Genomic DNA, 26,767 nt, shown 5'->3' with positions numbered 1-26,767 from the left:
AATTGCATGAATTAAGGTTTTTGTCATAATATGTGTCGTGATGATATTATATCACATATTTAGGTGAGAAAATTGAAGATCTCTACAAGTAGAGACAAGGCGAAGCATGTGGTTTGACTTTTGATATTGCCGTTCGCCTTGGGACATAGACGGTTGTTGAAAAAATGATCGGAAAAAAGATGGAAAAATGTAAAATTGTTAACCAAAGATAAAGATGAATACAAAGAAGATGGCTTTGTCAATGTTGGACTTCAATTTTTTTTTCAAATGCCATGTGGGACATAGACGGTGGTTTAAATGCCAGCTTACTTGGCTTTTTCAAACAAGTAACATGACTAATTACTTAAATTAAGGTTTCTGTCATAATATGTATCGTGATGATTTTACATCATATACATAGAGAAAATTAAAGATCTCTACAAGAAGAGACCAGACGAAGCATGTGGTTTAACTTTTGATACTGCTGGTCGCGTTGGGACATAGACGGTGGTTGAAATTGGAAAAGAGATGGAAAAAATGTAAGTTGTTAACCAAAGATAAAGATTCAATGATGATCTGACCGAAGGCTTTGTCCAGTTGGACTTCAAATTTTTTTTTTTTTAAATGTCATGTGAAACTTAAAAATTTAATGAAAAAGTCACGTACAACGAATTGCTAGAATATGTAGTCAAAAGCATTAAAGTGATCAATTTTTCTTCGATACACTTGAATTATGCAGAAACTCATATGAAGTTGTGTTTAACTTAACCCATACACTGAAGAGGGCGTTGACAATTTCGAAATTTACCCACCAAGGATTAGTCTTTCCTCGTTTAACTTTCATGAGGTTTTGCCATTAACAATGTAGGCTGCATTTGAGTATCATGTTGTTCAAGTAAAAACGATGACCTTCTTGTAGCCAAGCAAGCAATCTAATGTTGATGTATAATGTTCTCGTATCTAAATAGTGTGATCTATTAAGTGAAGGCAACTGCACTAGTCAATTGTTATTTGCGCTGCTAATTACTAGTGAAATCAGCTCTTTTCGTTCTAGCTACTGGGTGGATCACGAGCCACTGAATAAACCAATCTGCAGAAGAGTGAACCCTTGAGAGATACGGCCTCTATGATGGTTAGTGCCTCAAGGAGTAACGGTGACACTGGCACGAAAAGTGCCATCGTCATTCTCATGGAATTGCCCCTAAAATCCATCTCTCTCTCTCTCTCTCTCTCTCTCTCTCTCTCTCTCTCTCTCTCTCGTTCATGTGATGGTGTTGATATAATCCCATATTTAAGACATCATTTGGTAGATGATAGCTAAGTCAAACAGATTTCAGTTCAAAACATTAAAATTAAAACCTTTTATGTTAAGATGACACAAAACAGAAGAATGACCCTTTCAAGAAAGTTCAAATGGGAGTGGCTTTTATACGGAAGTTGTTCACTCAAACTTATGCGGCATGGGCATCTCGTGACACATATGCATGGTGCTAACTTTTGTAGTTGTTTCGAAATAAAGACAGCATTAAAGTTCACGCACTCCCGTGGAAAGCTCATTGAATATATTCTCGAAACGAAATTTTTTCTCATGTGGTATACTTAATTATTTTCTTCAAATCTTTATACCTTGTGTAATTTTCTTGATGACACAACGGGATAAACGCGAGTAAACTCGCAACGTCCGCACTGGGGTGCAAACAATGCCCACTCAGAGAAAACTCTTTTTTCTTTATTTCTAAAATAAAAATTAAGGTGAATTACATCAAGATAGAGCCGTATATATTTATTTGCATGAGAACGTTCGGAAAAAAAAATTAGGAAGTTCTAACTAACTGATAAATATTGTTTATTTGAATAAAATCGATCAAGATTCAAAAAATCATGAAGATTAAAAAAAAAAAAAAAGACAGTTAAAAACCCTATTTAAATTCTATCGAGAAATCATTAAGGAAGCAAATACTATATCTATGTCTGTTGGCAAAAACTCAGTTCTACTTTTGAAAATGTCCAGTGATTCTATTGAACAAATATATTTTAATCCTCCACATGGGTTTCGCATCAACTCTTCCTTGCTTCGAGAAAATATACCATCCAAACTTTTGCAACTAAACCATCGACCGAATAAATTTTTCCGGTATAACGAGATCGATTTTCGGATGGCCAAAGAAGACTTTGATCATATGCAATCCACTAAAATCGTCAGTTTAACAACGTCCACATTTTAAGCCATGTTTTTACGAGCCCTTTGCCTTCTCTTTGTCACTCCAAACAGTCCCACCAAACGAGCCAGGGCTCATAGTGGCGGTTGCTCCGGCTCTTGGCGAGCCTCCTCCTGGCGTTGGGGCGGGCCTCTAGGTACATGGACCGGTACTCCTCATTGATTAGATTGGTGAAACGGTTCAGGTCGACTGTGTAAGTTTGGTTCCTGGAGTTATGCTCATTGATGAACTTGAAGATCTCGAACAGCCTCTTCTTCTCGCTTTAAGGCATTGTAGGCCTTGCCATGCTTCATGAGCCACGACTCTTGGAGGGCCATGACCTCTGCATCGATGTGCCGGTCAGGCTAGCTCCCGTGGGCCTGGCCATAGCTGAGGATGGACATGTTCAAGGCCAATGACAAGGCCAAGGGCATGAAGAAGAAAAACACCCTCATAATTGATATTGATGGCCGGTGAAGACCCATCTTCTCTCGCGCGCGTGCATTTGAAGATGGAGCTTTTCCAGGGTGGAATTTGGAGTGCGGGCGATGAGTGACGATGATGGGGTTATAAAACTCAAATATCTCTCTCCTCCACCACAAATATCTCGCGGCCATCGTCGGGACCCCAAAACTCACCATTGCCATCGGAATATCCAGACTCTAGGCCTTTTTTGCTTCAAAATCATTGGCTTACTTGAGTTGGAAGTCGGGACCAAACTAGGAGTAGGAGATGAAGAAGAGTTTGAGAGGCCGTCAATGCTCTTTGGAGCCGGAGCCAAAAAGGTTATGATGGCAATCAGGACGATGGTGAAAAAGGAGAAGGGGAGGGTTTAAAGGATGTGTTTGACGAAATTTTTTGGGGTACTTTGGGGAAATGCAATTGTATCTCTAAAACTCTCTTTAAGGCTTTTAGTTTAAGATATGTTCAAAGGTATTTTAGAATGCTGCATTTTCAAAATGTAAATTTTTCTCCTTCCAACTTTGCCCTCACTGAACTTTCATGATTTCAAAAATGTCCACGAAAACCCTAACTTGGCCTCAGTCATCGGTGAGTAAGTAACCAATGAGCAACTGGTGTGCGATTGGTGTGTCACAGGTGAGCCATCAACATTCACATTTTATGCAATGTTTTTACGAGCCCTTTCCCTTCTTTTTGTCACTCCAAACGATGCCACCAAACGAGTCAGGGCTCATAGTGGTGGCTGCTCCAACTCTTGGTGAGCTACGTCCCAGCATCGGGGCGGGCCCCTAGGTACGTGGACCATTACTCCTCATTCGTCAAGTTGGCAAAACAATTCAAGCTGATTGTGTAGGTTCGGTTCTTGGAGTTCTCCTTCTTGATGAACCAGAGGTTATCCTTGAAGATTTTGAACTGCCTCACCTTCTCGCCTAGGAGTTGTAGGGCTTGTTGTGCTTCATGAGCCACGACTTGTAGAGGTCATGACCTCCGCTCGGTGCACTGGTGGGCTCATTGTCGGTCTGGTCGTAATTGATGATGGACATTTCCGAAGTCAACAACAAGGCCAAGAGCATGAAGAAGAAGAACACCCCCATAATTGATCTTAAATGGCTCATAAATACCCATCTTCTCTCTCCCTCTTCCTAAAGAGTGTGTCTGGCAAAATTTTTGGGGTATTTTGGGAAGATGCAATTGCATCTTTAAAATTCTGAAGGCCTTTAGCCTAAAGTAGATTCGGAGATACTTTTGAATGTTACATTTCCAAAATGCAAATATATTTTTTTCTTCCAACCTTGCCCTCGCTTAACTTTCACAATTCCAAAAATGTCCACAAAAACCCTAACTTTGCTTCAACTATTGGCAAGTAACCGAGCATGACTAGCGTGCCATCGGCATGCAATTGGCATGTCACAGGCGAGCCATCAAATGTACTGGCAAACGATCTATGTTAACCATCAAATGTACTAGCCAAATGCAACAAGCCTAGCTATTGTAGGTCCAATTCCTGGAGTTGTGCTTGTTGATGTTATGGAGGTTGTCCTCAAAGATCTTGAACCGCCTCTCCTTCTTGCCTTGGGCATTGAAGGTCTTGTCGTGCTTCACGAGCCATGATACGTAGAACATTATGACCTCCGTGTTGGTGTGCTGGTTGGGCTTATTGCCGTGGGCTTGGTCGTAGCTAATGATGGACATGTCTGAGGCTGACAACAAGGCCAAGAGCATGAAAAAGAAGAACATCCTCATTGTTGATCTCGATGGTCCATGAAGACCCATCTTCCTTCTCCCCTCTCTTTTCCAAAAGGGTGTATTGGGAAGATGCAATTGCATCTCTAAAACTCTCTCAAGACCTTTAATCTAAAGTAGATTCATAAGTACTTTTGAATGTTGCATTTCCGAAATATAAATAGATTTTTTTTCTTTTAACTTTGCCCCCACTCAGCTTTCATAATTCCAAAATTGTCCGCGAGAACCCTAACTTTGTCTCAAGTTTTGGTGAGTAACCAACGAGCAACTTACGTTCCATTAACATGCTATCAAATGTATTAGCAAACAATCTATGTTAGCCATCAAATGTGCTAACCAAATGCAATGAGCCTGCCCAGTATAGTTCTGGTTCCTAGAGTTGTGCTTGTTGATGAACTGGAGATTGTCATTGAAGATCTTGAACTGCCTCTCCTTCTCGCCTAGGGCATTGTAGGCCTTGCCATGCTTCACAACCCATGACTCATAGAGGACCATTACCTCGGCATCGGTGCACCGGCCGAGCTTGTTGCCATGGGCCTGGCCGTAGTTGAAGAGGGACATGTCCAAGGCTGATGATAATGGCCAAGAGCATGAAGAAGAACACCCCCATAATTGATCATGATGGACAGTAAAGACCCATCTTCTCTCTCTTTTCCTTGATGTGTGTGGCGAAATTTATGGGGTGCTTTAGGGATATGCAATTGCATTTTTAAAAGTCTCTTAAGGCCTTTAACTTAAGGTAGATTCAGAGGTACTTTTGAATGCTGCAATTTCGAAATAGATTTTTTTCTTCGAACTTTATTCTTGCTCAACTTTCATAATTCCATAAATGTCCATGAAAGCCTTAACTTTGCTTTGGCCACTAGCAAGTAAGTGACGAGCGATTGCTGTGCTATCGGCGTGCCACAGGCGAGCTGTCAAATGTACTAGCAAACGATCTATGTTAGCCATCAATTGTACTAGCCAAACACAACAAGCTCAGCCGATGTAGGTCCAATTCTTGGAGTTGTGCTTGTCAATGAACCGAAAGTTGTCCTTGATGATCTTGAATTGTCCCTCCTTCTCGCCTAAGGCGTTTTAAGCCTCGCCATGCTTCACGAGCCATGACTTGTAAAGGGCCATGACCTTCGCGTTGGTGCATCAATCGAGCTCAGTTGTGACAAATGAAGCACGAACAATAAATACGGCACTATGTACATATTCTTCATCCGATTAACATCAATTGAACTTTCCAATTATTTAATGATACTGATAGGGGCTCAGCTGCGATCCCCTTATTATAGTGAAATGAAATAGGTGTATCAAAGTGACTCGTTGCAACTGCTTCACTCTGGCAAAGCTATTCGTCCCAATACTTAAAAGGCAAACCTTCTCACTACCTGTTATTCTTCTTGCCACCACTCCCGAAGGCCCAGTGAAACTGTGCTGGGGTACGCTTCAATGCCTTTAACACTGACAGTGTTGTTCTTGCTCTATGGGAAAAATCAATATAAGCAAAATCCAATCCAAACACATAAAAAGAAATACCCTCAGATGCTAACGAGGTTAGTACTGAAATGTTAACTGATCAAAGCAAAAAAATTTATGGTTTATTATCATCAAGCAGGTGCCTTCATTGACGTTGTAGATGGGGTAGTCATGAGGGTAGCAACTTTCATGATCCTCACAACATGTGGCAGCCTCAAGCGGGTAGCATCCCCAGGCGAAGCAATAGTTGGCATATTGATAGATGCAGCAGCAAGTCGTGCTCTCGGGACATGAATAATAACGATCGCAAGTAATCGGTGGTTTTATTGGAGACGGGGGAGACGGCCCTGGGTTTGGGGGATTTGGGCCATTTTTGATGGGGTAAGATGCTTCCATTGCGATCCCATGCCTGACAGTTACGGTATTGGTCAAGCTACGCTTCATTCTGATGTAACCTTGCTCTCCCTAACTTTTACCCAAGAGTTCTTATCGATCCAGTAATTCATGCCATTCTCCGTGCCATATCTATGGCAGTTACTCTATGGTCCAGTGCAGCATCGCAACGTTAAGTGAAAATACCCTGCAAAAATTATAGTAAAGAAAATTGGTTGCTGATGCAAGTGGCACAAAATTTGTAAGCTCAATTTTTAGTCTCCTGGGGAATGCATATTAAAATTCAAGAATGCTTCCGGAAAAATGACGGTTGATGATGTTCTGTTGGTGTAACTTGAAGAGCAAACCAGCTTACTCGATTCATTTAGGAAGAACGCTTGAGCCATTGGAAAAATGACGGTTGACAAAAACTCTAATTTGCCTTGGCCAATGGTGAGCAACCGATGAGCGACTGGCGTGCCATCGGCGTGCGATTAGCGTGCCACAGGTGAGCCATCAAATGTACTAGCAAACGATTTATGTTAGCCATCAAATGTACTAGCCAAATGCAACGAGCTCAGCTAGTGTAGGTCCAATTCCTAGAGTTGTGCTTGTCGATGTTATGGAGATTGTCCTCGAAGATCTTCAACCGCCTCTCTTTCTCACCTTGGGCATTGTAGGCCTTGCCGTGCTTCACGAGCCACAACCCGTAGAGGGCCATGACCTTCATGTTGGTGCACCGGCCAAGCTCGTTGTCGTAGGCCTAGTTGTAGCTGATGATGATGTACATGTCTGAGGCTAACGACAAGGCTAAGAGTATGAAGAAGAAGAACACCCCATAATTGATATTGACAGCTCGTAAAGACCCATCTACTCTCCCTAAAGGGAGTGTTTGGTGAAATTTTTTAGGTGCTTTGGGAAGATGCAATTACATCTCTAAAAATCTTTCACGGCCTTTAAACTTCACAGCCTTTAAACTAAGGTAGATTCAGAGATACTTTTGAATGCTGCATTTCCGAGTTGCAAATAGATTTTTTTCTTCCAACTTTACCCTCACTTAACTTTTACAATTCTAAAAATGTCCACGAAAACCCTAACTTTACCTCCGCTTCTGGTGAGTAACTGACAAATGACTGGCATTCCATTAGCATGCCACAAGGGAGCCATCAAATGTACTAGCAAACGATTTATGTCAACCATCACATGTACTAGCCAAATGCAAGGAGCCCGGCCAATATAGGTTCGATTCCTAGAGTTATGCTTGTAATGAACCAAAGGTTGTCCTTGAAGATCTTGAACTGCCTCAAGCATTATAGGCCTTGCCGTACTTCACAAGCCACGACTCATAGAGGACCATGACCTTTGTGTTGGTGCGTCAGTCGTGCTTGTTGTCATGGGCCTAGCTGTAGCTGATGATGAACATGTTCGAGGCCAACAACAATGGCCAAGAGCATAAAGAAGAAGAACACCCCTCTGATTGATCTTAATGACCCTTTTCTAAAGGTTGCTTTTGGAAAAAAAAAAATTGGAAAGATGCAATTGCATCTCTAAAACTCTCTCAATGTCTTTAGCCTAAGGTAGATTTAGAGATACTTTTGAATGTTGCATTTTCGAAATGCAAATACATTTTTTCTTCCAACTTTGCCCTCACTCAATTTCATAATTCCAAAATTGTCCATGAAAGCCCTAACTTTGCCTTAGCTACTAGCGAGTAACCAACAAGCAATTGGTATGCCCTCAGCGTGCAGTTGACAAGCCATCAAATGTACTAGCCAAATGCAATGAGCTTGGCCAGTGTAGGTCCGGTTCCTAGAATTGTGCTTGTTGATGAACGAAAGGTTATCCTTGAAGATCTTAAACTGCCTCTCCTTCTTGCCTAGGGCGTTGTAGGCCTTGTCATGCTTCACAAGCCATGACTCATAGAGAGCTATGACCTTTGCATCGGTGCACTGATTGGGCTCGTTGTTGTAGGCCTGGTCATAACTGATGATACACATATCTAAGGTGGACGACAAGGCCAAGAGCATGAAGAAGAAGACGCCCCTACAATTGATATTGACGACTTGTAAAGACCCATATTCTCTCTCTTTTTTCCTAAAGGGCGCGTTTGGCAAAATCTTTGGAGTGATTTGGAGATATGCAAATGTATATCTAAAACTCTCTTAAGGCCTTTAACCTAAAGTAGATTTTGAGATAATTTTGAATGCATTTCCGAAATAGGAGACGCTTAGGTTCATTGAGGACCACAACTCAAATCGCTCCTACGAAGTCGGCCTGAATCAGTTCTCCAACCTAACCATAGAGGAGTTCCAATCCATGTACACGGGGGCCCAGCCTGGCACCACAATGCGGAGCAACCACCAACACGAGCCGCAGCTCGAGGAGAAGCTATAAGAGTTTTTCTAATGTGGACTATATTAAAATTGATATTATAATTTACCGTTTTACGGGGTTGGTCTAAGGTGAGATAGAAGGTTTCTTAATTAATCTAATATGAGGTTGGCTAGTGTGGGCTGAGTTGAGCATGGCCCGTAATGAGAAGGTTTGGTTGGAAACTCTATAAATATTGCTCAAGCCTCTAACCCTAATTCTCATATGTATTCTCACATAAAAAGCGTTAACCTAGATGAGGGGACCGTCTCATTGAGCCAGTGATACGTAGGGTAATAGCGGAGAAGGACTTGTGCGTGAATCATCGCTTTTCTGCTTCCGCATCAAGAATTATGGATTCCAAAATAGATGCGTTAATCTTTCTACTCAATCATTTATGATCTTCTTTTGGTCATGGAGATCTTGGGTTGCACGTTTTGCATCCAACAAAAGCTGCCAGAATCCGTCGACTTGCGGAAGGAAGGCGCATGGTCCGCGTCAAGAATCAGGGGGCTTGTGGTGGGTATCTCGGGCACTCACGATTTGTTGGGAAAAAAAACTGAGTTTCGGATGTAAAAAAATATAAAAAAAATAAATAGAGAGAATTCTGTGGCCGGGTTCTACGTGACAACAAGAGGAATGCTAATTAAAAACTTGTTTTTGTCTTATTCGTGCTATACTTTGTGTTCACAGCTCACTTAAGGATTGTCGTATTCTTATGTGCATTTGTTTAACGAGCTGTTGGGGTCGTGAATCTTTATCATAAGTCTTAACATTGACCGCCAATACTTCATTTTCGAAGATATGTGGTTGTGTTTGAATTGAATCTGATAAAATCAGGGTGTTGTTGGGCCTTCTCCGCCGTTGCCGCCGTGGAGGGAATACACAAAATCGTGACCGGGGATTTGATCCCGCTATCGGAGCAGGAGCTGGTGGACTGCGATCTTCATAGTAGAGGTTGCACGAGCGGTTTCGTGAGTAGTGCTTTTCAGAATATCATAAAAAATGGCGGCATTGGCTCTGAGGAAAATTATCCGTATGAAGCTGCTCAAGGCAAATGTTGAGTCAGTATTGATCCGTGCGTCTTTCACCCGTTAGAGAGAAGCATTTCAATAATCATTTTCTCGCGTTTTTTCCTATTCTGTTTTGCAGAGCAGTGAGAGGGTTGCTACGATAGATGATTACAAACGTGTTCCAGTGAATAACGAGAAAGCATTGGCGAAGGCCGTCGCTCATCAACCAGTCAGCATGTCCATCAACGCCAGCAATCTAGGTTTTCAGCGTTACAAATCAGTAATATCCTCTCCTGAGCATGACAACTTTTGAATCTCTTTCGGAGAGAGATATTAACGAACATGAAGTAAGCTATGGATCTGCATTTTATGCCACTTGCATTAGTGACTAATTTTCTTCACTATAATTTTTACAGGGTATTTATGCTGGACCATGTGGTACTATGCTGACCCACTCAGTAGCTGTCGTAAGTTATGGCACAGAAAATGGTGAGGATTACTGGATTGTAAAGAACTCCTGGGACAGTAAATGGGGAGAGCAAGGTTACGGGAGAATGAAGCAAAGACACTAATAAAAAAGAAAATAAAAATCAATAATTTTTTTTTTTTTTTTTTTTGAAAATTAGTAAGTTACAAACTATAACAAAATTTGGTAAGTTCACAAAATTATCATTTAATTACCAATAAGTTCCTAAATCAGGTGCTAGGATATTTGAATTTGAAAGATTTTGTTACGGACGTAAATCTATTTTCCCCTTACATGTCCACACCCGAAAATGGGCAAAGCAAACTTAGTTGCTAGTACATTTGAGGAGACAATGGGATCATTTGCATGTAGCGCGTAACAAAGAGGAGGGAAAGAGCTTGTAAAAACATGGCACAAAATGTTAATGTTGATGGCTAGTACATATGATGGCTAACATAGATCGTTTGCTAGTACATTTGATGGATCGCCTATGGCACGCCAACTGCACGCTGATGGCACGCCAACTGCACGTCGATGGCACGCCAACTGCCCATTGGTTACTCGCTAATAGCTCAAGTAAATTTAGGGCTTTAGTGGACATTTATGAGGGTTGTGAGCTCGGCATTGGTGCGCCAGCCAGGCTTGCTGCCGTGGCCACGGTCGTAGGTGGCGATTGACATGTTGGAGGCAGAGGACCATGCCAAGAGAATGAAGAAAAAGAAGAACCACCCGAGTGGAGACTGATGGCACGCCAACTACACGCTGATGGCACACCAATTGCCCATTGGTTACTCGCTAATAGCTCAAGTAAAGTTAGGGTTTTCGTGGACATTTATGAGGGCTGTGAGCTCGGCATTGGTGCGCTAGCCAGGCTCGCTGCTGTGGCCACAATCGTAGGTGGCAATTGACATGTTGGAGGCAGAGGACCATGCCAAGAGAATGAAGAAAAAGAAGAACCACCCCGAATGGAGACCGATGGCACGCCAACTGCACGCTGATGGCATGCCAATTGCCCATTGATTACTCGCCAATAGCTCAAGTAAAGTTAGGGTTTTCGTAGATATTTATGAGGGCTATGAGCTCGGCATTGGTGTGCCAGCCATGCTCGCTGCCGTGGCCACGGTCGTAGGTGGCGATTGACATGTTGGAGGCGGAGGACCATGCCAAGAGAATGAAGAAAAAGAAGAACCACCCCGAGTGGAGACCCATCCTCTTTGTCCGACTCTCGCTCGTTAGAAGATGGGCTTTTGCAGGGTGAGGGCTGAAGGTGGAGTGTGGGTTGTGAAACGAAGGCCCGGTTCCAAGTTGTTAGAGAATGAGTGACCACGATGGGTCTATATAGGAGGGGAGAGGGAAAGATCTTTTTTCTTTTTTGTTTTGGTCGGAAGAGAGAGAGGGGGGATGTTTATTGGTATGAAATATTTAAGAGAAACATACAAAGTGAGGAGGGGCAACCGAAAGGTCCATTTGGGATACACACACGATCATGTCCAGTCCAGGGCTATATGCACATGAGTCAACATGAATCATTACCAGCATTGTCTGCTTGTAAAAGGCATAGCTCAGTAGAGATTAGCTAAGTTCAAATTAATCCAATGAAAGAAAGGAAGTATCACCAAAATAAGCAAAGGAGAGCACTTTCCTTCGTTCCCTGTTTTAGGCTGTTCTTCTCTTCGAGGGTGCCTAAGAAGTATGATGATTTACTCATGGAAGGTGCAAAGAAATTCAATGGACAGATTGGAGCACATGACAACAGGATAGAAAATATGACACAAAAAGAAACCATAAGCGAATTGTAGAGTTTTGACCTCAATTGGACCACAAAAATTATATACATCAATGGCTTTATGGAATATCCAATTAGTCTTGGGTCTTAGAGAAGCTTCTTGGCTGACACACAGACGGTCGTGTGGGGGCTAGGGCTATATAAACACAAGTCAACATTGATCATTACAAGCATTGTCCGCTTCTAAAAAGTATAGCTTAGTTGAGATTAGCTAAACTCAAATTAATCCAATGTAAAGAAAGAAGCATCACTAAAATTAGCAAAGGAGATCGCTTTTCTTCCTTCCTTGTTTTAGGCCCTTTTTCTCTTTTAGGGTGCCTACGAAGTATGACGATTTGTGCATGGAAGGTGCAAGGAAATTCAATGGACAGATTGGAGCACATGACGTCAGGATAGAAAATATGACACAAAAAGAAACCATAAGCAAATTGCAGAGTTTTGACCTCAATTGGACCCCAAAAATTATATACATCAATGGCTTTATGGAATATTCATTTATTCTTGGGTCTTAGAGAAGCTTCTTGGCTGACACACACACGATCGTGTGTGGGCTAGGGCTATATAAACACAAGTCAACATTGATCATTACAAGCATTGTTTGCTTCTAAAAAGCATAGCTTAGTCGAGATTAGCTAAACTCAAATTAATCTAATGAAAAAAAAAGAAGTGTTGCTAAAATTAGCAAAGGAGAGCGCTTTCCTTCCTTCCCTGTTTTAGGCCCTTTTTCTCTTTTAGGGTGCCTACGAAGTATGACGATTTGTGCATGGAAGGTGCGAGGAAATTCAACGGACAGATTGGAGCACATGACATCACGACATGACTCAAACAGAAACCATAAGCAAATTGTGAAGTTTCGACCTCAATTGGACCACAAAAATTATATACATCAATGGCTTTATGGAATATCTAATTATTCCTGAGTCTTAGAGAAGCTTCTTGGCTGACACATACATGATCATGTGTGGGCTAGGGCTATATAAACATGAGTCAACATTGATCATTACGAGCATTGTTTGCTTCTAAAAAGTATAGCTTAGTGGAGATTAGCTGAACTCAAATTAATCCAATGAAAGGAAGTATTACTAAAATAAGCGAAGGAGAGCGCTTTCCTTCCTTCCCCGTTTTAGGCGCTTTTTCTCTTTTAGGGTACCTACGAAGTATGACGATTTGTGCATAGAAGGTGCAAGGAAATTCAATGAACGGATTGAAGCACATGACTTCACGATAGTAGATATGACACATAGAAATCATAAGCAAATTGTAAATGCAAAGTGCAATCAAAGCCTTCTCTTTGTATTTGGCTTTTTGATATGGATTGCGAGCATTCAGATCTAAGTTATTAGTTTCGATCCCAATTGAGCCACAAAAAATAAATAAATCGATGGCTAAATTGACTATTTAATTCTTCCCGGGTTTATTTAATTTTTCTATCGATAGCTAGATGGAATGTCTTGTTTTGCTGTACTTTTTTGCCGTTGTTTTGCTGTACCTGGACAGAATCATAGTATACCGTTTCTAGACTCAAAATGTCACATTTGTTATATCATTTTGAGAAGCTTGCCCTCTTTTGAAATGAACGAAAGTCTATTAGCGCTTGAATTTGGCGAATATTGATTTTAAGTAAATACATCAATGGGTTTATAGAATATTTAATTATTCCTCAGTCTTAAGAAGCTTCTTGGCTGATACACACGATCGATCATTGTTTGCTTCTAAAAAGCATAGCTCAGTAGAGATTAGCTAAACTCAAATTAATCCAATGAAAGAAATGAAGTATCACTAAAATAAGCGAAGGCGATTGCTTTCCTTCCTTCCTTGTTTTAGGCTGTTTTTCTCTTTTGGGGTGCCAGCGAAGTGCGACGACTTGTTCATGGAAGGTGCGAGAAAATCCAACGGACGAATTAGAGCATACAACATCACGATAGTATACATGACACAAACAAAAACCATAAGCAAATTATAGATGCAAAGTGCAGTCGAAGCCTTCTCTTTGTATCTAGCTTTTTTATATGGGCCGCGAGCGTTCGGATCTAAATTATTAGTTTCGACCTCAGTTGGACCACAAAAAGTAAATAAATCGATGGCTATATGGAATATTTGATTCTTTCTGGGTTTATTTAATTTTTCCGTCGATGGCTAAATGGAATGTCTTGTTTTCCTGTACTTTTTTGTTTTTTTTTTTTTTTGCTGTACTTGGAGAGAATCATAATGTATCGTTTCTAGACCCAAAATGTCCCATTTGTTATATCATTTTACGTCTAAATAGTGGTTTGTGGCGAAACCCTATCGGTGCTCGGTAACATCGGGGTCATGTGATCTTCAAAAGGTGATTTCCAGCGATCCCTCGATCATAAAAAATAAAAATAAAAACTATAGAGATTTAATTAAATGAGGTTTCTTCCTTAGACAATCGACTTTACAAAATCTTGTTGACATCTATTGCTTTTACCTCCCTAAGTTCCTCGTCTTCTGATGGGCCAGAATTTTGGCGCAGAGCAACATGAGGATAACGAGGGGCCAGGAGCAATTATATCTAACCATGTATCTTTTTTTTTATTTTTGGTCGGTTCTACTCTATTCTTATTCTAATTCTTGCTCTAAGACTTTTTTCATGTCTCCTTGTTATATCTAACCATGTATCTTTTTTTTTTTGTCGGTTCTACTCTACTCCTATTCTAACTCTCACTCTCAGACTTTTGTTATGTCTCCATGCAAGACAAGGGAGTCAAAACTCATATCTAAAACTAGTTCATCCCCACCCCAACCCTCTGAAAATGTGGGGATTCGAACCCCCACTTCCTCCTTCCAAATTGGAATGGTGGCCACGGGGTTTACCTCAGCGGTTCTAACCATATATCTTACATAAACATAATGTATCACTTGTCCTCCTCTTTTCCAAGCTTTGTTGCCAAGGTCTGTCAATGCATGACGTTAAATTTGCTGCTATGATATCTTTACTGACACTGGCGTCGACTTCTATGAAATTGCTGAAGAGATCAGTGGCTATAAACTTCCCATTGTTGGCCTTGTCAGATTAGCGCGCTTCAGGTTACTAACAAATTGCCGTTCTTTATTATCCACCTTTCTTGATTTGATGTTAAACATTTTCCTTCGGCAAGAAAATGTTGTGAAACATCGTATAGGTAAATACCAAATAAGCAATTAAAAAGATAATTCCTAATATGTCCGAAGATATGAACAAGGTACATATGCTTGCTGACTAATAGTATCACAGTTTTGTTCTTAGGACATGTGTAAGATGGTCGTTTCACCTTCGGCTTATAACTTATATCACTTTACATTTCTATGCAATGATAGTAGCTTCCTGTAACGTTTTTTGGCAGCAAGTGCCTTGGTTGTATCTATGTCCAAGAGGGAGTCAAAACAAAAGCATTAGACTTCGGGGTTGTTGCAGGTGCCTGTACTACTTTTGACTATGTTTGTCATAATTTAAAATTTTATTTTTTCACAAGAAATGTTTGATTGAACAAACACTATATAGCTTTTGATGCGGGTCATTGTGATGGAGGTTCACGCCTTTCATACAAAGAACTACCAAATAAGAAGAGCGAATAATTTAACTTGTTAAGAGATTCGATATATAAAATGGAGGAGTTTGTTTAATTATGCTAATTGGTTGATAATAAAAGTTGGTCATAGGACAAGTCCTGCCTGCAAAAGAGCTACCAATATATCCTCGTTTTGATTTTTCATACTATAATGCTATCATTGCTTTATAATTGATAAAGACGCGATTTAAGAATTTAATTTTGTGGTCATCCATGTTGATCTTAAGAAAACGTGTAGGCTGGATGCTGTACCTGACACCAACCAATGAAAAAGTCAAGGGAGAGGACTTGCTTAATCGAAGAGATGTTTGAACCTATTCACATTCTTCAGTTCACCTGTTGGAGGGCTTTATCAATTCTGTTTTTCTGAGATTCTGTAATATCACTTGTATCGGAAGAGTCTACTGGACCATGCTTTATCTCCAGTACTTTAAAATGCCTGGTCGATAGGTCCATGTCATTTTTCTAACTTGGTAACTTCGGTTTTTGTTCCTGCTGTTAAGTTTGAGATTTTTAAATGAGAGACCATGGGACCTGGTAACTTGCTGTAGCAGATGATTTGTCACTATACATAGTCAGTTTTGCAAAGTAGAAGTTTACTGATAGTCATTTGATAATAGCTGCACCACTTGGATGATTCATAGTTATTGCGATCTCCCTTTTCTTCTACATTGGTTCGTCTGCTTAACACATCTGCTAATGTCGTGCAGAAGGCACAACCACGAATGGGAACTTTCTTTCTTCTCTCATTTAAGACAGGTGCATTTTTGTCAAACGCCCCTGTGCTCCCGGTGATTCTAAGGTATCCTTAAGAGAGATCTAGTCCTGCCTGGGATTCAATATCTGCAGTCAGTGTGATGCAAATTTTATTTTTCTCAATAGATTTGAAATGTTACCAGATACATATCTTGTAAACACCATCGCGTGTAAGAAAAGAAAACGGAACCTCTTTCTGAGGTAAATATAAATAATTCTTTTTTATAACAACTTCTCTGATGATCTCTAAATCGACAGAGTAGCAAGCACTTTGTTACAATAAATCTGCATATGCGCGGGACTGCTACTGTCTTGGAGCACGTGCTTAAAAATTTCCCTACCGCCCCCAAGGTTATGTGTGTTTTGAATAAGAATTGGTCCTTTGGTTTGCTTAGAGCAACTCAAGAAACAGTTTTCCGAATCTATAGAAATGACATTTTCGAACCACGGGGCTATTTATTCAGCATTCGTGCTTTCATGGCTGTTATGATTCCACCGAGTTGTTACTTTTTGCAGTGCCCCAAGTCCTTAACAGTCAAGAAGTTTAGATAGATATTGTATTGTATATTTTCCAAATACATAATTGAAGAATATTATTTGCAGGTGCGCCATCTTTTTTTTTTTTCTCCTCTGTCAATTCGTTAATCACTTGGAGGTAACATATCTACATCCTTGCTACCCTTCAAACCAAGAAAAGGATGATCCGAGACTTCATGCAGATGATATCAGAAGGTTAATGGCTATAATTGTATGGTCCTACTTTTGAATATTGTGACAGTTTTTAATTCACTAGTTAATAGTAAGTTGCTTTTGAACCGCCTGCCCGAGAGATCAACAATTATGTCCTTGAATGTTGGCCATGGAGATTGTTAAATTGTTAATTCATGCTTAAAGAGTTGTCGGTGATCTTACGAAATCATAAACCATATCATAAGAGGTGGCCATTCTTGAGTTACGTTATATTCTTTAATAAAGATTCGCTCGTGCCTTGAGTTATAAACAAATGTGCCAAACTGAGCAGAACAACATCTCTGCATTTCATGGAGATCCGGAGAACTTCGCTTTTGGCAAATATAAAGATCAGTACAATAGTGCTCCAAGGATTGTTTTTTATTTCCTAGGACCGCATGGGCTTTTCGAATTTATTTGCTTTCATTAGTCACTTGAAACGGCTTCTTGATCTCGTTCGGTGGGAGAGAGTTGTCGCGACCGCCCAAGCATGACTCCAAACGGGCCTCAATTTGCTTTGCATATGCAACATCAAAAATCGAAGTAAGAAATTCATATGATTTTGGCCGGAAATTAGCGCGAAAATGGCATTCATGTAAAATCATTGGGTACAACAGAAAAGAACAAAGTGGCAGATCATAACTATAAAATCATAATAAGTATAAGACTGCCGGCCCTCCACAATCCTTCGTGATTATCATCCCGACCAAGCCCAGCCTCTGAACGGAAAAATGACTCGCGCAAACACAAAAGGAAATGGGAAACTCCGACAAAGATAAATCATCCGAAGCTTTAAAATCAACAAAAGACGGCAACCACATGACATGATAAATAAGGAAAAAAAAATAGGTATTTCGTTGGCATTCCTTTTCTTTTCGGTTTCTCGCATACTTTCTCGCATACTTTCCCAATTTAAAATTTATTAGCGTCGGAAGTTTTATTAACAAATATTAACCTTTTGGAATCACCTATAAATTCTCGTGATTTTCTAAAATGAAAACAATTTTCTGATTTTCACGTAAAACTCAACTTAAAATTGCTCTCTCTCTAAAATTTTGCTCTGAGTCAAACCAAGGTGTCCGAAACTCACTTTTTTTCCAAGAATTCGTCAGTTGTCAAAATTATAGAATTGGCAGAGCTTCCCTGATCCTTGACGCCAACCACCGCGCCTTCCTTCTTCCCGTTGGAGGACTCCGGCAGCTCGTCCCTAAGCCGTGGCTCGTCGCGGCAGTGGCTCTGGCTCTCGTCGAGAGGCGACTTAGACGGGGGCCTCCCGAACATGGAGCAGCGCTCCTCTACGGTCTGGTCAGAGAAGTGGGTCAGGCCAAGCGTGTGGGAATGGTTCTCGGAGTTGTGCTGGTCAATGCGCCGGAGTGTGTCCTTAAAGATCTCAAAACGCATCTCCTTTTCGCCCGGGACGTTGTAGACCTTCCCATGCTTCACAATCCACGACTCAAAGAGCGCCATGACCTCGGCGTCGGTTCGCTGGCCGAGACCCATCTTCTCTCTCGCGCGTTTGAAGACTGGGCTTCTCTGGGATGAAGGGATGAATGTGGAGTACGGGAGACAAGCACGATGATGGGGTTCTAAAGAAATGGAGAGATATTTTTTTCCTTTTTGATTGAGAGAGAGAGCTTTTTTTTTTTCCTTTTTTGTCAGAAGAGAGGGTGTTTTTCTTTTTTTGGTCGAGAGTGAGATTTTTTTCCTCTTTTGGTTGGAAGAGGGAGAGATTTTTTTTCTTTTTATGGTCGGAAGAAAGAGAGAAAGATATTTATTGGGATGAAATATGAGGAAATACAATTTGTGAGGAAAAATTAAAAGGGAGTAATTAAGAGATTAAAGCTATCAAACGGTTGGGTTGGATCGAAATGGATCGACTCAAAAAGATCCCTTTAATCTATTTCGCCTCTTCGTTCAGAAAAAAAAAAATCTATTTTGACTCATTTTCACGTGATATAAATTTAATGACCCATAATTGACTTGATTCATACTCGATCCAATTAATATTATTAAAATGCTTCAATATTTAATTAAATCTACAAAAAATCATACCCAAACTGAAATGAAAGTGCTGAGCCAACAAGAGATCAAGGGTGAAAAAATGAAAAAAGAATCATAGAGGTGGGTTGGTTAAATAAATTATAAATTCTTTTATGACTCGTATTATGTTCAAATCAATTTATGATCCATTTATTTAATAGAACTAATTCATTTATTATTCATTTAACATCATATGGGTTAAGAAACAAGCAGAGGATCCATTCTGATGAGTCTAGTGGGGATAGAGGCATTTGAGGGATAATTGGAAATGGAGGTTGGCAAATGATGGTTTGACAGGACGCATGTGAATACGAGGCGTGATTGGCTGGAAGTGAACGTAAGAAAGATAAGCGCCCCGCAGGAGCTCAACCAAGTCAGGCAATTTGAACCCTTTTAAGACTTTCATTTTCTTTTTCCTTGTATAGTCATGGCTGTCCAAAGGAAATTTGTTTTTTTCTTCTTTTTGCCCCTCTTCTGTAAAATTTGATAGTACTCTTTTTATAAGTAAATAAGAGGGAAAATGAAAAATAAAATAATCACTTAAATGTCATCAATGATTTATGTGACTAGAATGTGAAAACCTCTAACGAGATTTGCCAGCAAAATAAAGTTGGTATTATTAGACCTAAATGACATCGTTTGGCCAACTATTTGTCCCAAAGTAATGAACTTGGACGAAATTCAGTATGAAACCAAATCCTAGCTCCTCAAATTGGGGCACATTAACTCTTGAATTTTTGGGGCATTAAGCAAATGAAGAAGTGGAAAGCAATCATTTTGCTGTTGATTCATTCTTTACCTCTTCAAATTTTCGCTCATTCTTTTTAGGAATGCAAGTTTCAATGTCGTAGCAATCTGTCTCCTATGGAGCCGAATCGTCGTCGTGGACTATGGAATGAGGACCACACGACAAGGAAGATATAGGGACTACAAAGATCATCCATCAGACTCGTTGGAGCTCCATCGCTCCCAATTGCAGATTTACCAAGCTTGTATCATAACTTCAGGGAGAGAGAATTTAATTAGATCTTTTTTTCCTTTTTCAATTTTGTTTTGATTTTGCTGGTCGCGTTGGGACATAGATAATGGTTGAAAAAATGATTGAAAGAAAATGGAAAAAGTTGTAAAATTGTTAGCCAAAGCTGAAGACCAACGCGAAGAAAATGAAGTGGTATGGCAGTTTTCAATGAGAATTTGATCAAAGGATTTGTCCATACGACTTTAAATTATTTTTAAAAAAAAATGCATGTGGGACTTAAATTTTCAATGAAAAAGTCCCATGAGATAAATTGCTAGAATATGTCACTCGGAGAGATCAAAGTTAATTTTTCTCCAATATGACACTCAAGTGATCACTCAAAAATTTTTGGTATTAAAACTAGCGCCTTACACAATTTGCGGTAATTGTGATGTCTTTTCCCCTAAAAATCACTTAGACCATATTTTGCATACTATAATCAAAATGCATTTTTAGGTCTAATACCACAAAATTCCCCAAAACGGTACATCTATGCTACATTTACCCTAAACTAATTTTTGTGTCATAAAAATCCCAAAACTGATATATCTTACCCCCAAACTAGTATACTCAAACCACACTTATCTCAAATTGTGTTAAAAATGTGATTTTTTTGGGGTTAATAGGGCATGGATGTACCCATTCATGGTTTTTATGACACAAAAATTACTTAAGATAAGTCTAGTACGAGTGTACTGGTTTGGGGTAAATATGACAAAAATATACCTACTTTGGATTTTTTAAGACACAAAAATTAATTTTGGGTCAATATAGCATGTGCATATCAATTTAGGGTTTTTAGCTCCATTGATTTCATGGAAAATTAATAATTCGGAAAAAAAAAAATCTTTTCGTTATTACCTAAACCTTTATATGGACCATATGTTTTCTATTTATTTATTTTTCTATGTAATATAAGCAATTGCTTTTAAGAAAATATTTCTCCAATCATTAATTTTTCCAAGAAATAAACGGAGGGAAAATTTGTCCAAAAAGTTCTAAACTTATTGTACTTTTACTAATTCGGTCATAAATTTTTCAATTTTGCTAATTAAATGATAAACCTTCTTACTTTTTGTTAGTTTAGTTCAACTAGTTAATTTTGAACAAAAATCATTGATATGGGTGCTAGTCATGCCACATAGAACAATCAGCTGAACATGGATAATTTTTTAATATTTTTTTTCGATTTTTATCATTTTTTCATGAGTTAATATCATGAAAAAAAAAAATCCAAACTAATATATTTGTGATAAATTTACCCTCCATTAATTTTTTTTAAATTTTACCATTAAATTACTGAGTTTGATGACGTATATTAGTTAATAGATGTATTAGTTTGAGATTTTACCCTCGGTTTGTCACATGCATATCATTTTATGATTTTTCATTATATTAATTCAATTTAACGTAACAAATAGTAAATTTATCACAAATGAACCAATTTGAGATTTTTCGTTATCAAAAATTAGTTTTGGATAAATTTGACAGATGTTTTCCACTTTAGGGTTCTTTGTGATATCCAATTTTTTTTCCTCTTTTTTCCTTTTCTTTTTTTTTTTTTTCTCTTCTTTTTATTTTTAGTTTTTCTTCTTTCTTTTTTCTCTCCGCCAAGCGTTGTTGATAATTAGCGAAGGTTGTCAGCTATAGGTGTGGGCTACCTTGGCCAAATCGAACGAGGCCGAGGGTTGCCCAACTTAGATATGTTCTTCCACAACCCATACGACAGGAACTTGCACAAGTTGTTGCTGCTAGAGGAGTCTTCAAGGATTGTTGTTGTGTGCATTTTCTATCCTAAGCGGATTCGCAAGATTGAATTGTAGGTGAGGTGGCCATCACCTGGGGGAGGGTAGCCCTCACCAGATGTTGATGACCTCTGTTGGCCATCGAAGAGGTCCAGCAATGGCCGGACGAGGGGAAAAAAGAGAGAAGAAAATAATAGAAGAGCAAAGGGAAAAAATAAAAAAATTGAAATAATATTAACATATTATTGAAAAATATACACTTCAGCATCGACCGTCTTATGTAGCACAATTGGTGTTCATGTCAGCTATTTACAATCAAAATTGATCAAATTGACTCGATTGATAAAAAGTTAAATAATTTAGGACTCAATTAGTAAAATTAAATATTTATGACTAAATTGATAAAAGTGTAATAAATTTATGATTTTTTTTAACTTTTTCTTGAACGGGCCTAAGTAAGACCGAGTGATTAGTGATGCGTTGAAAACGCCTAATAAGAAAGGATCGTTGCTTCGAAAGAGATATCATGGATTCTGGTTTTTCGGAATTTCCCACCGAACGGTGCCCATGCCTGTCGTGCTAAAGATACAAAGGATGTTGCAATCATGTAGCTTCTTGGACCATGCAGTAGGTTCCAAATGGATCTTTAATTGTTAGCTACGGGAAAAAAGACAACCACTCTCTCTGACACTGACGAGGATTGCAAGATCCAGCTAAGCACAACCACCACAGATGTCGCAATTCTTGATATTCCTTATTAAGCAAAAGCCCTAGTCAGAAAGAAAGACAAGTAGATATTATTATCTCTTTGGTTATGAGATATCTAATTTGATCGAGTGATGACTCGATACCATTGGTATTAACATGGATAGCAAGTGTTCAATGAACCCTCCTGGTTCATCCGCTACCATGTGCCATTCGGGGGAAAGACTCCTAATTGCAAATCCATCGTTTGCACGACGAGTGCACACCTCGCCTTAACTCAATTTCTAATTACTATGCTCAATCACAAATCCAACGTCTGATAGCGCTCATTGGCTTTTCAAACAAGTAAGATGACCAATTACATGAATTAAGGTTTTCGTCATGATGTGTGTTATGATGTTGTTATATCATATACTTAGGTGAGATAAATGGAGGAATATCAAAATGAGTGACAATAATGCAAATGCATGAACTTTTGCTTATTTTACGATTGAGTATTTAAAAAATTATTTTTTATTCAATCAACGTTCTCAACTTTTAAATTTGGCTCAATATAATGTCTTTGCTAAATAAATTGTCATGTCATGTGATTTTGCTAGCTTAACTCACATCATCGCAAGAAGCTTAAGCACAATTGACGACATGACTCACTAAATATGGAAAAATTATGTCATTCCACGGGAGGAAGCTAGCTCACAAAGTTGAACAAATTTGGCCATACAATATTTCTCTGCCGTTGTTGGCGTGACATCGCCTTAAGAGGTCACATTTAACGTCAATATAGACGGTTGATGTATACTCTCCACATTATTTGTCAATAAAAATTAACGGATGCCTTATATTGACCTACATTTGAAAATTTGAGCTAGTTGATTTAACAGGAAAAAAGTTTTAAGTATATTGTAAAAAGGATAAATGCTCATGTACTTGCGGTGTCATTATTTTATATTAAAATTAACCGGCACTTTTAAGTAATACGAGCATCTCCCATTTGTAGTGAGCCCATCTGATGGGTCAACTCATCACGAGGATTGCCAAATACCAGTCAAATCTTGACATCCGACTTCGACGTACCGTGCAAAATAATTTAGCATCATTAGAATATAGAGCAGAAGGTGTCGGATGAGATAACAAGGGATTTACCTTTCCTCTTGCGGTCGTAGCCGATTCAAGCCTAGTTGGAAACGTAAAATCCTAAATATACTAGACCGTGGTCCCGCTCTTTAGATCACCAGTGGTAAAATAGTAGTTGTACCCAAACGAGTTTAAGGAAAAGGAAAGAAAATAGAGCCCATCTCTATGACCTTGTTGTATCTAGTCACAAATTTTAAATTGATATTCATGTCTTATCAAATCAGTCAAATCAATTATATTACATTACGTTGGAGAACCTACTTCACCCAAAAAGCAGGAAATACTTAATTTAAAACATCGCATCTGTAGATATTAGCATAAAATATATTTATTACATAGCTTTGTTTATATCTATATAAATATATAAATATATATTATATTTTATAACTATATATTTATTAAACATAAAATTTTTGTCTTATAACAACCTAGTTCGAAAATGTCTATAGATTCAAGGCACATACCTTTTCCTCTCATGTGTTACTGCAAAGATTAAGAACTATCATCCTTTTCAATGTACGACAAGAATGAAGAAGAAGCATTTTCTCTCATAAAATATGACGAAAGCTGACAAGAATGACTTACAAGTCCATGCATGACATTACCCATTTGTTATAGATTAATGCTACAAGGTATCCTATCGACTAATGAGCTACGTAGAAAATTGGCCATGGCTGCATTGATACCGATTTCTACAAATGTACAAACAAGTTTAGCTACAAGCATGATCGCCAAACCGAGGACATGGCCATGTGATGGCGAAATGAACTTTTGCTTTTCAAATGCGACCTGGAGCTCTCCCATATACACATAACAGGACCATTTTTAGTATTTCCCCTTCAAGAAACTATCTTTTGCATTCAACAAGATGAGCGGCAAATCGTTCTTTGTCTGAAAACTCTCCATTATTTATATCCAAAAGACGCTATCGTCTTCACTGTTATACACGGATGACATTATCGTCGGGTAAAGAAAGAGCAAATCCCGCCCGTTGTCGCACAACACCAACGCAGCAGTCAACGAAAAAATGTACGGGGGCCCGCTGGGAACATTCAAAACATCATAAGAGAGAGCGGTACGTGCGTGGGCAAACGGTGGCCGCTCCCTCATTAGTCGTAATAACGCCCAACGATCCAAAGTCATCGATCTCTGCCTCCCTCGCCTGTTTGATCAATCATTCACCAGCATTATCTGAACAACGAGGGGCACATGAATCTCCCGCTCCCGTCGAGAGATTCTGAAGATTCCGCGAGCCTGCGTCTTCCACTTTTTTCCCCAGCTCCAAAAGAAGGGCACTAGGCGAGTGAAATGGGTCCCCGCTCATCCGTCTCCACACGACTTCTTCTATTGCAGATAGGACTCGCTCTTTCTGCAGACGAGGGAGATCCGCTTCCATGTGATCGGAAGAGAAAAGTTTCGAGTATCACGTTGAGTGAGCACTGGACTCCGAACCCGGTGCTCTTCTCACTTCTGTGTTGTTGTTGTTGCTGCTGCTTGCTGGCTCAGCCTAGTGGACAAAACGACAGAGACATCAAAGGAATTGATAGGGTCGATTCTCCGAACCACATGGAGAAAGACTACCGTCTTCACCCCTCTTTCTTCATCCTTTCTCTTTTTCCATACTGATATATTTCTCCATTAGTCAAATCAAGCAACCAGAAGAGGGTGAATTGGTTTTTCAGGAAAACTAAACAGATCTCGTAGAACCAACCCCTAGTAAAAGTTTCAGCTTCTGCGCGTGATGAGATCTAGCAACATTGCAAGTTCGATTTATAGAGGTTCAGCACTTCGTGCCTACATCAGCCCATTAGGTTCTGCTGTCGCGAGGGGCTTTGGCCCCCCGGGGGAAAATACAAATTGTTTGCCAAGTATTTTTGAGACTTTTTGGTCAAATGCTAACATTATGAATGTTGAAAGCCCAAAGCAAGTAGGAACCCACTTTGGGCTTTCAAAATTTTGGAAATACAAGTCCATTTTTCATCCATTTCTATTAATTTTCTTTTCCATTAATCCACAACTGTTCGTCATTTCCTAATTTGTTGTCTAAAAGTCACGCTTATCCAATGACTGCCATTATCGCTTAGGGGTCGCATGTCCCCAATGGCCATCACCTGGGGCGGCGCAACCCGCAACTCAAGCGATGCCACCTCGATCGCATGAACCCAAGTGACATCACCTGGCTAGGGTCGCACAATTAAGGCAATGCCTGAGGTCACGTGACCTCAAGCAAGGCTATCCGTCAACCAAATCTAGCCGCCGATGGTTGGTTAGCGGCCAACCTACATCGGATTTTTAATTTTCAGAGTTAAAAAAAAAAAAAACAAAAGCCCTTTATGCCAAAGTTATTTTCTAATACTATTTAAAATTACAATTTATCAAACCCTATAGCACGGTTGCATTTTTCCAAAGCCATTTTCCCAATGTCAAACTAAACGGCCTGTCCTCTTTTTCAGCTCTAGCAATCTTGTTAGGCTAAATTCCACTAGTTTTGCCGAGAGTGCAAATATCACATTTTCTCGTGCAAAAGTAGACTTCTCTTATAGCTACTCTGCTGTATCCCGATCGCCACTGAGGCCCTCAAATAGTTGCTTCATACACCGTGCGCATTAGATATTAGACTCCTCCCTAAATTATAAACCATGTCTGTCTAGAGTTTATAAAGGGGAACTTCCTGGAGTTTACATCTTTTTTCGTAAGTAGAAAACTCTCTTGTATGTTTATAAATGGTTTGTCACTCTTGCTAACTCATTGGGCTAACACTCAAAAGGATGCTACCTGCTTATGCAAAAGATAGACTTCCACACCTCTCAATAAATCACAATTTCTCTTACATTCCGCTCTTCTTAATAGTATAATCATGTTTGGGCAATCAAAATTTACTTCTAATAATAGCGTGTTTTCATTGGATCGTCAAATCAATCTCTTGTGCTAATTCAACATCGATTATTGGTTGAAATAATCTTGGAATAGCATGCATCATTACAATGAGCCAGGTCTTCAATTAGGATCCCCGACTATCGTTAAATTTATGTTCGGAAGGCCATGTTGGTCCAGTCTTGAACGAATGCAGACCCTATAGTTTGAGGCTCCATATTCCTCTCTGCAGTGTCCCACTTGTGATTGCAGAATTAAAAAGCTTCTGGAATAATTCATTGTACACTTAAATAAGCTTGTAAGAAAAAATTATCGATTTAGATTTTGTTACCATCGATTTG

General features: G+C 39.4%; 2 protein-coding genes and 1 pseudogene across 2 annotated transcripts; 1 reads left to right on the top strand and 2 right to left on the bottom strand.

Annotated features, from left to right (window-relative positions):
- Positions 1–5,757: 5,757 nt before the first annotated feature.
- Positions 5,758–8,218, bottom strand: LOC120294907 (annotated as a pseudogene).
- Positions 8,219–9,005: 787 nt separating this feature from the next.
- Positions 9,006–10,176, top strand: LOC104451137 (probable cysteine protease RDL6). The gene is made up of 4 exons (XM_039315873.1): positions 9,006–9,114; positions 9,432–9,565; positions 9,744–9,884; positions 10,021–10,176. The coding sequence occupies exons 1-4, from the start codon at positions 9,006–9,008 to the stop codon at positions 10,174–10,176; spliced, it is 540 nt and encodes a 179-aa protein (XP_039171807.1).
- A 7,791-nt stretch (positions 10,177–17,967) lies between these two features.
- LOC104451138 (cysteine proteinase RD21A) lies at positions 17,968–18,442 on the bottom strand. Its single transcript, XM_018875788.2, has one exon. It carries the CDS (start codon positions 18,408–18,410, stop codon positions 17,997–17,999), a length of 414 nt encoding a protein of 137 aa, XP_018731333.2. The 5' UTR covers positions 18,411–18,442; the 3' UTR covers positions 17,968–17,996.
- Positions 18,443–26,767: the final 8,325 nt, after the last annotated feature.

Source organism: Eucalyptus grandis, chromosome 6, assembly GCF_016545825.1.
Source record: "Eucalyptus grandis isolate ANBG69807.140 chromosome 6, ASM1654582v1, whole genome shotgun sequence".
In the NCBI taxonomy this organism is placed as follows: Eukaryota; Viridiplantae; Streptophyta; class Magnoliopsida; order Myrtales; family Myrtaceae; genus Eucalyptus; species Eucalyptus grandis.
Note: the sequence above shows the minus strand (reverse complement) of the source record. Positions and strands in the feature narration are given on the sequence as shown.

Coding starts and splice junctions, on each gene's coding strand:
- LOC104451137 (XM_039315873.1), top strand. CDS start 9,006: ATGGAGATCTTGGGTTGCACGTTTTGCATCCAACAAAAGCTGCCAGAA. Junction 9,566..9,743: donor GAGGTTGCACGAGCGGTTTC/GTGAGTAGTGCT, acceptor TCTGTTTTGCAG/AGCAGTGAGAGGGTTGCTAC. Junction 9,885..10,020: donor GTTTTCAGCGTTACAAATCA/GTAATATCCTCT, acceptor TAATTTTTACAG/GGTATTTATGCTGGACCATG.
- LOC104451138 (XM_018875788.2), bottom strand. CDS start 18,410: ATGGGTCTCGGCCAGCGAACCGACGCCGAGGTCATGGCGCTCTTTGAG.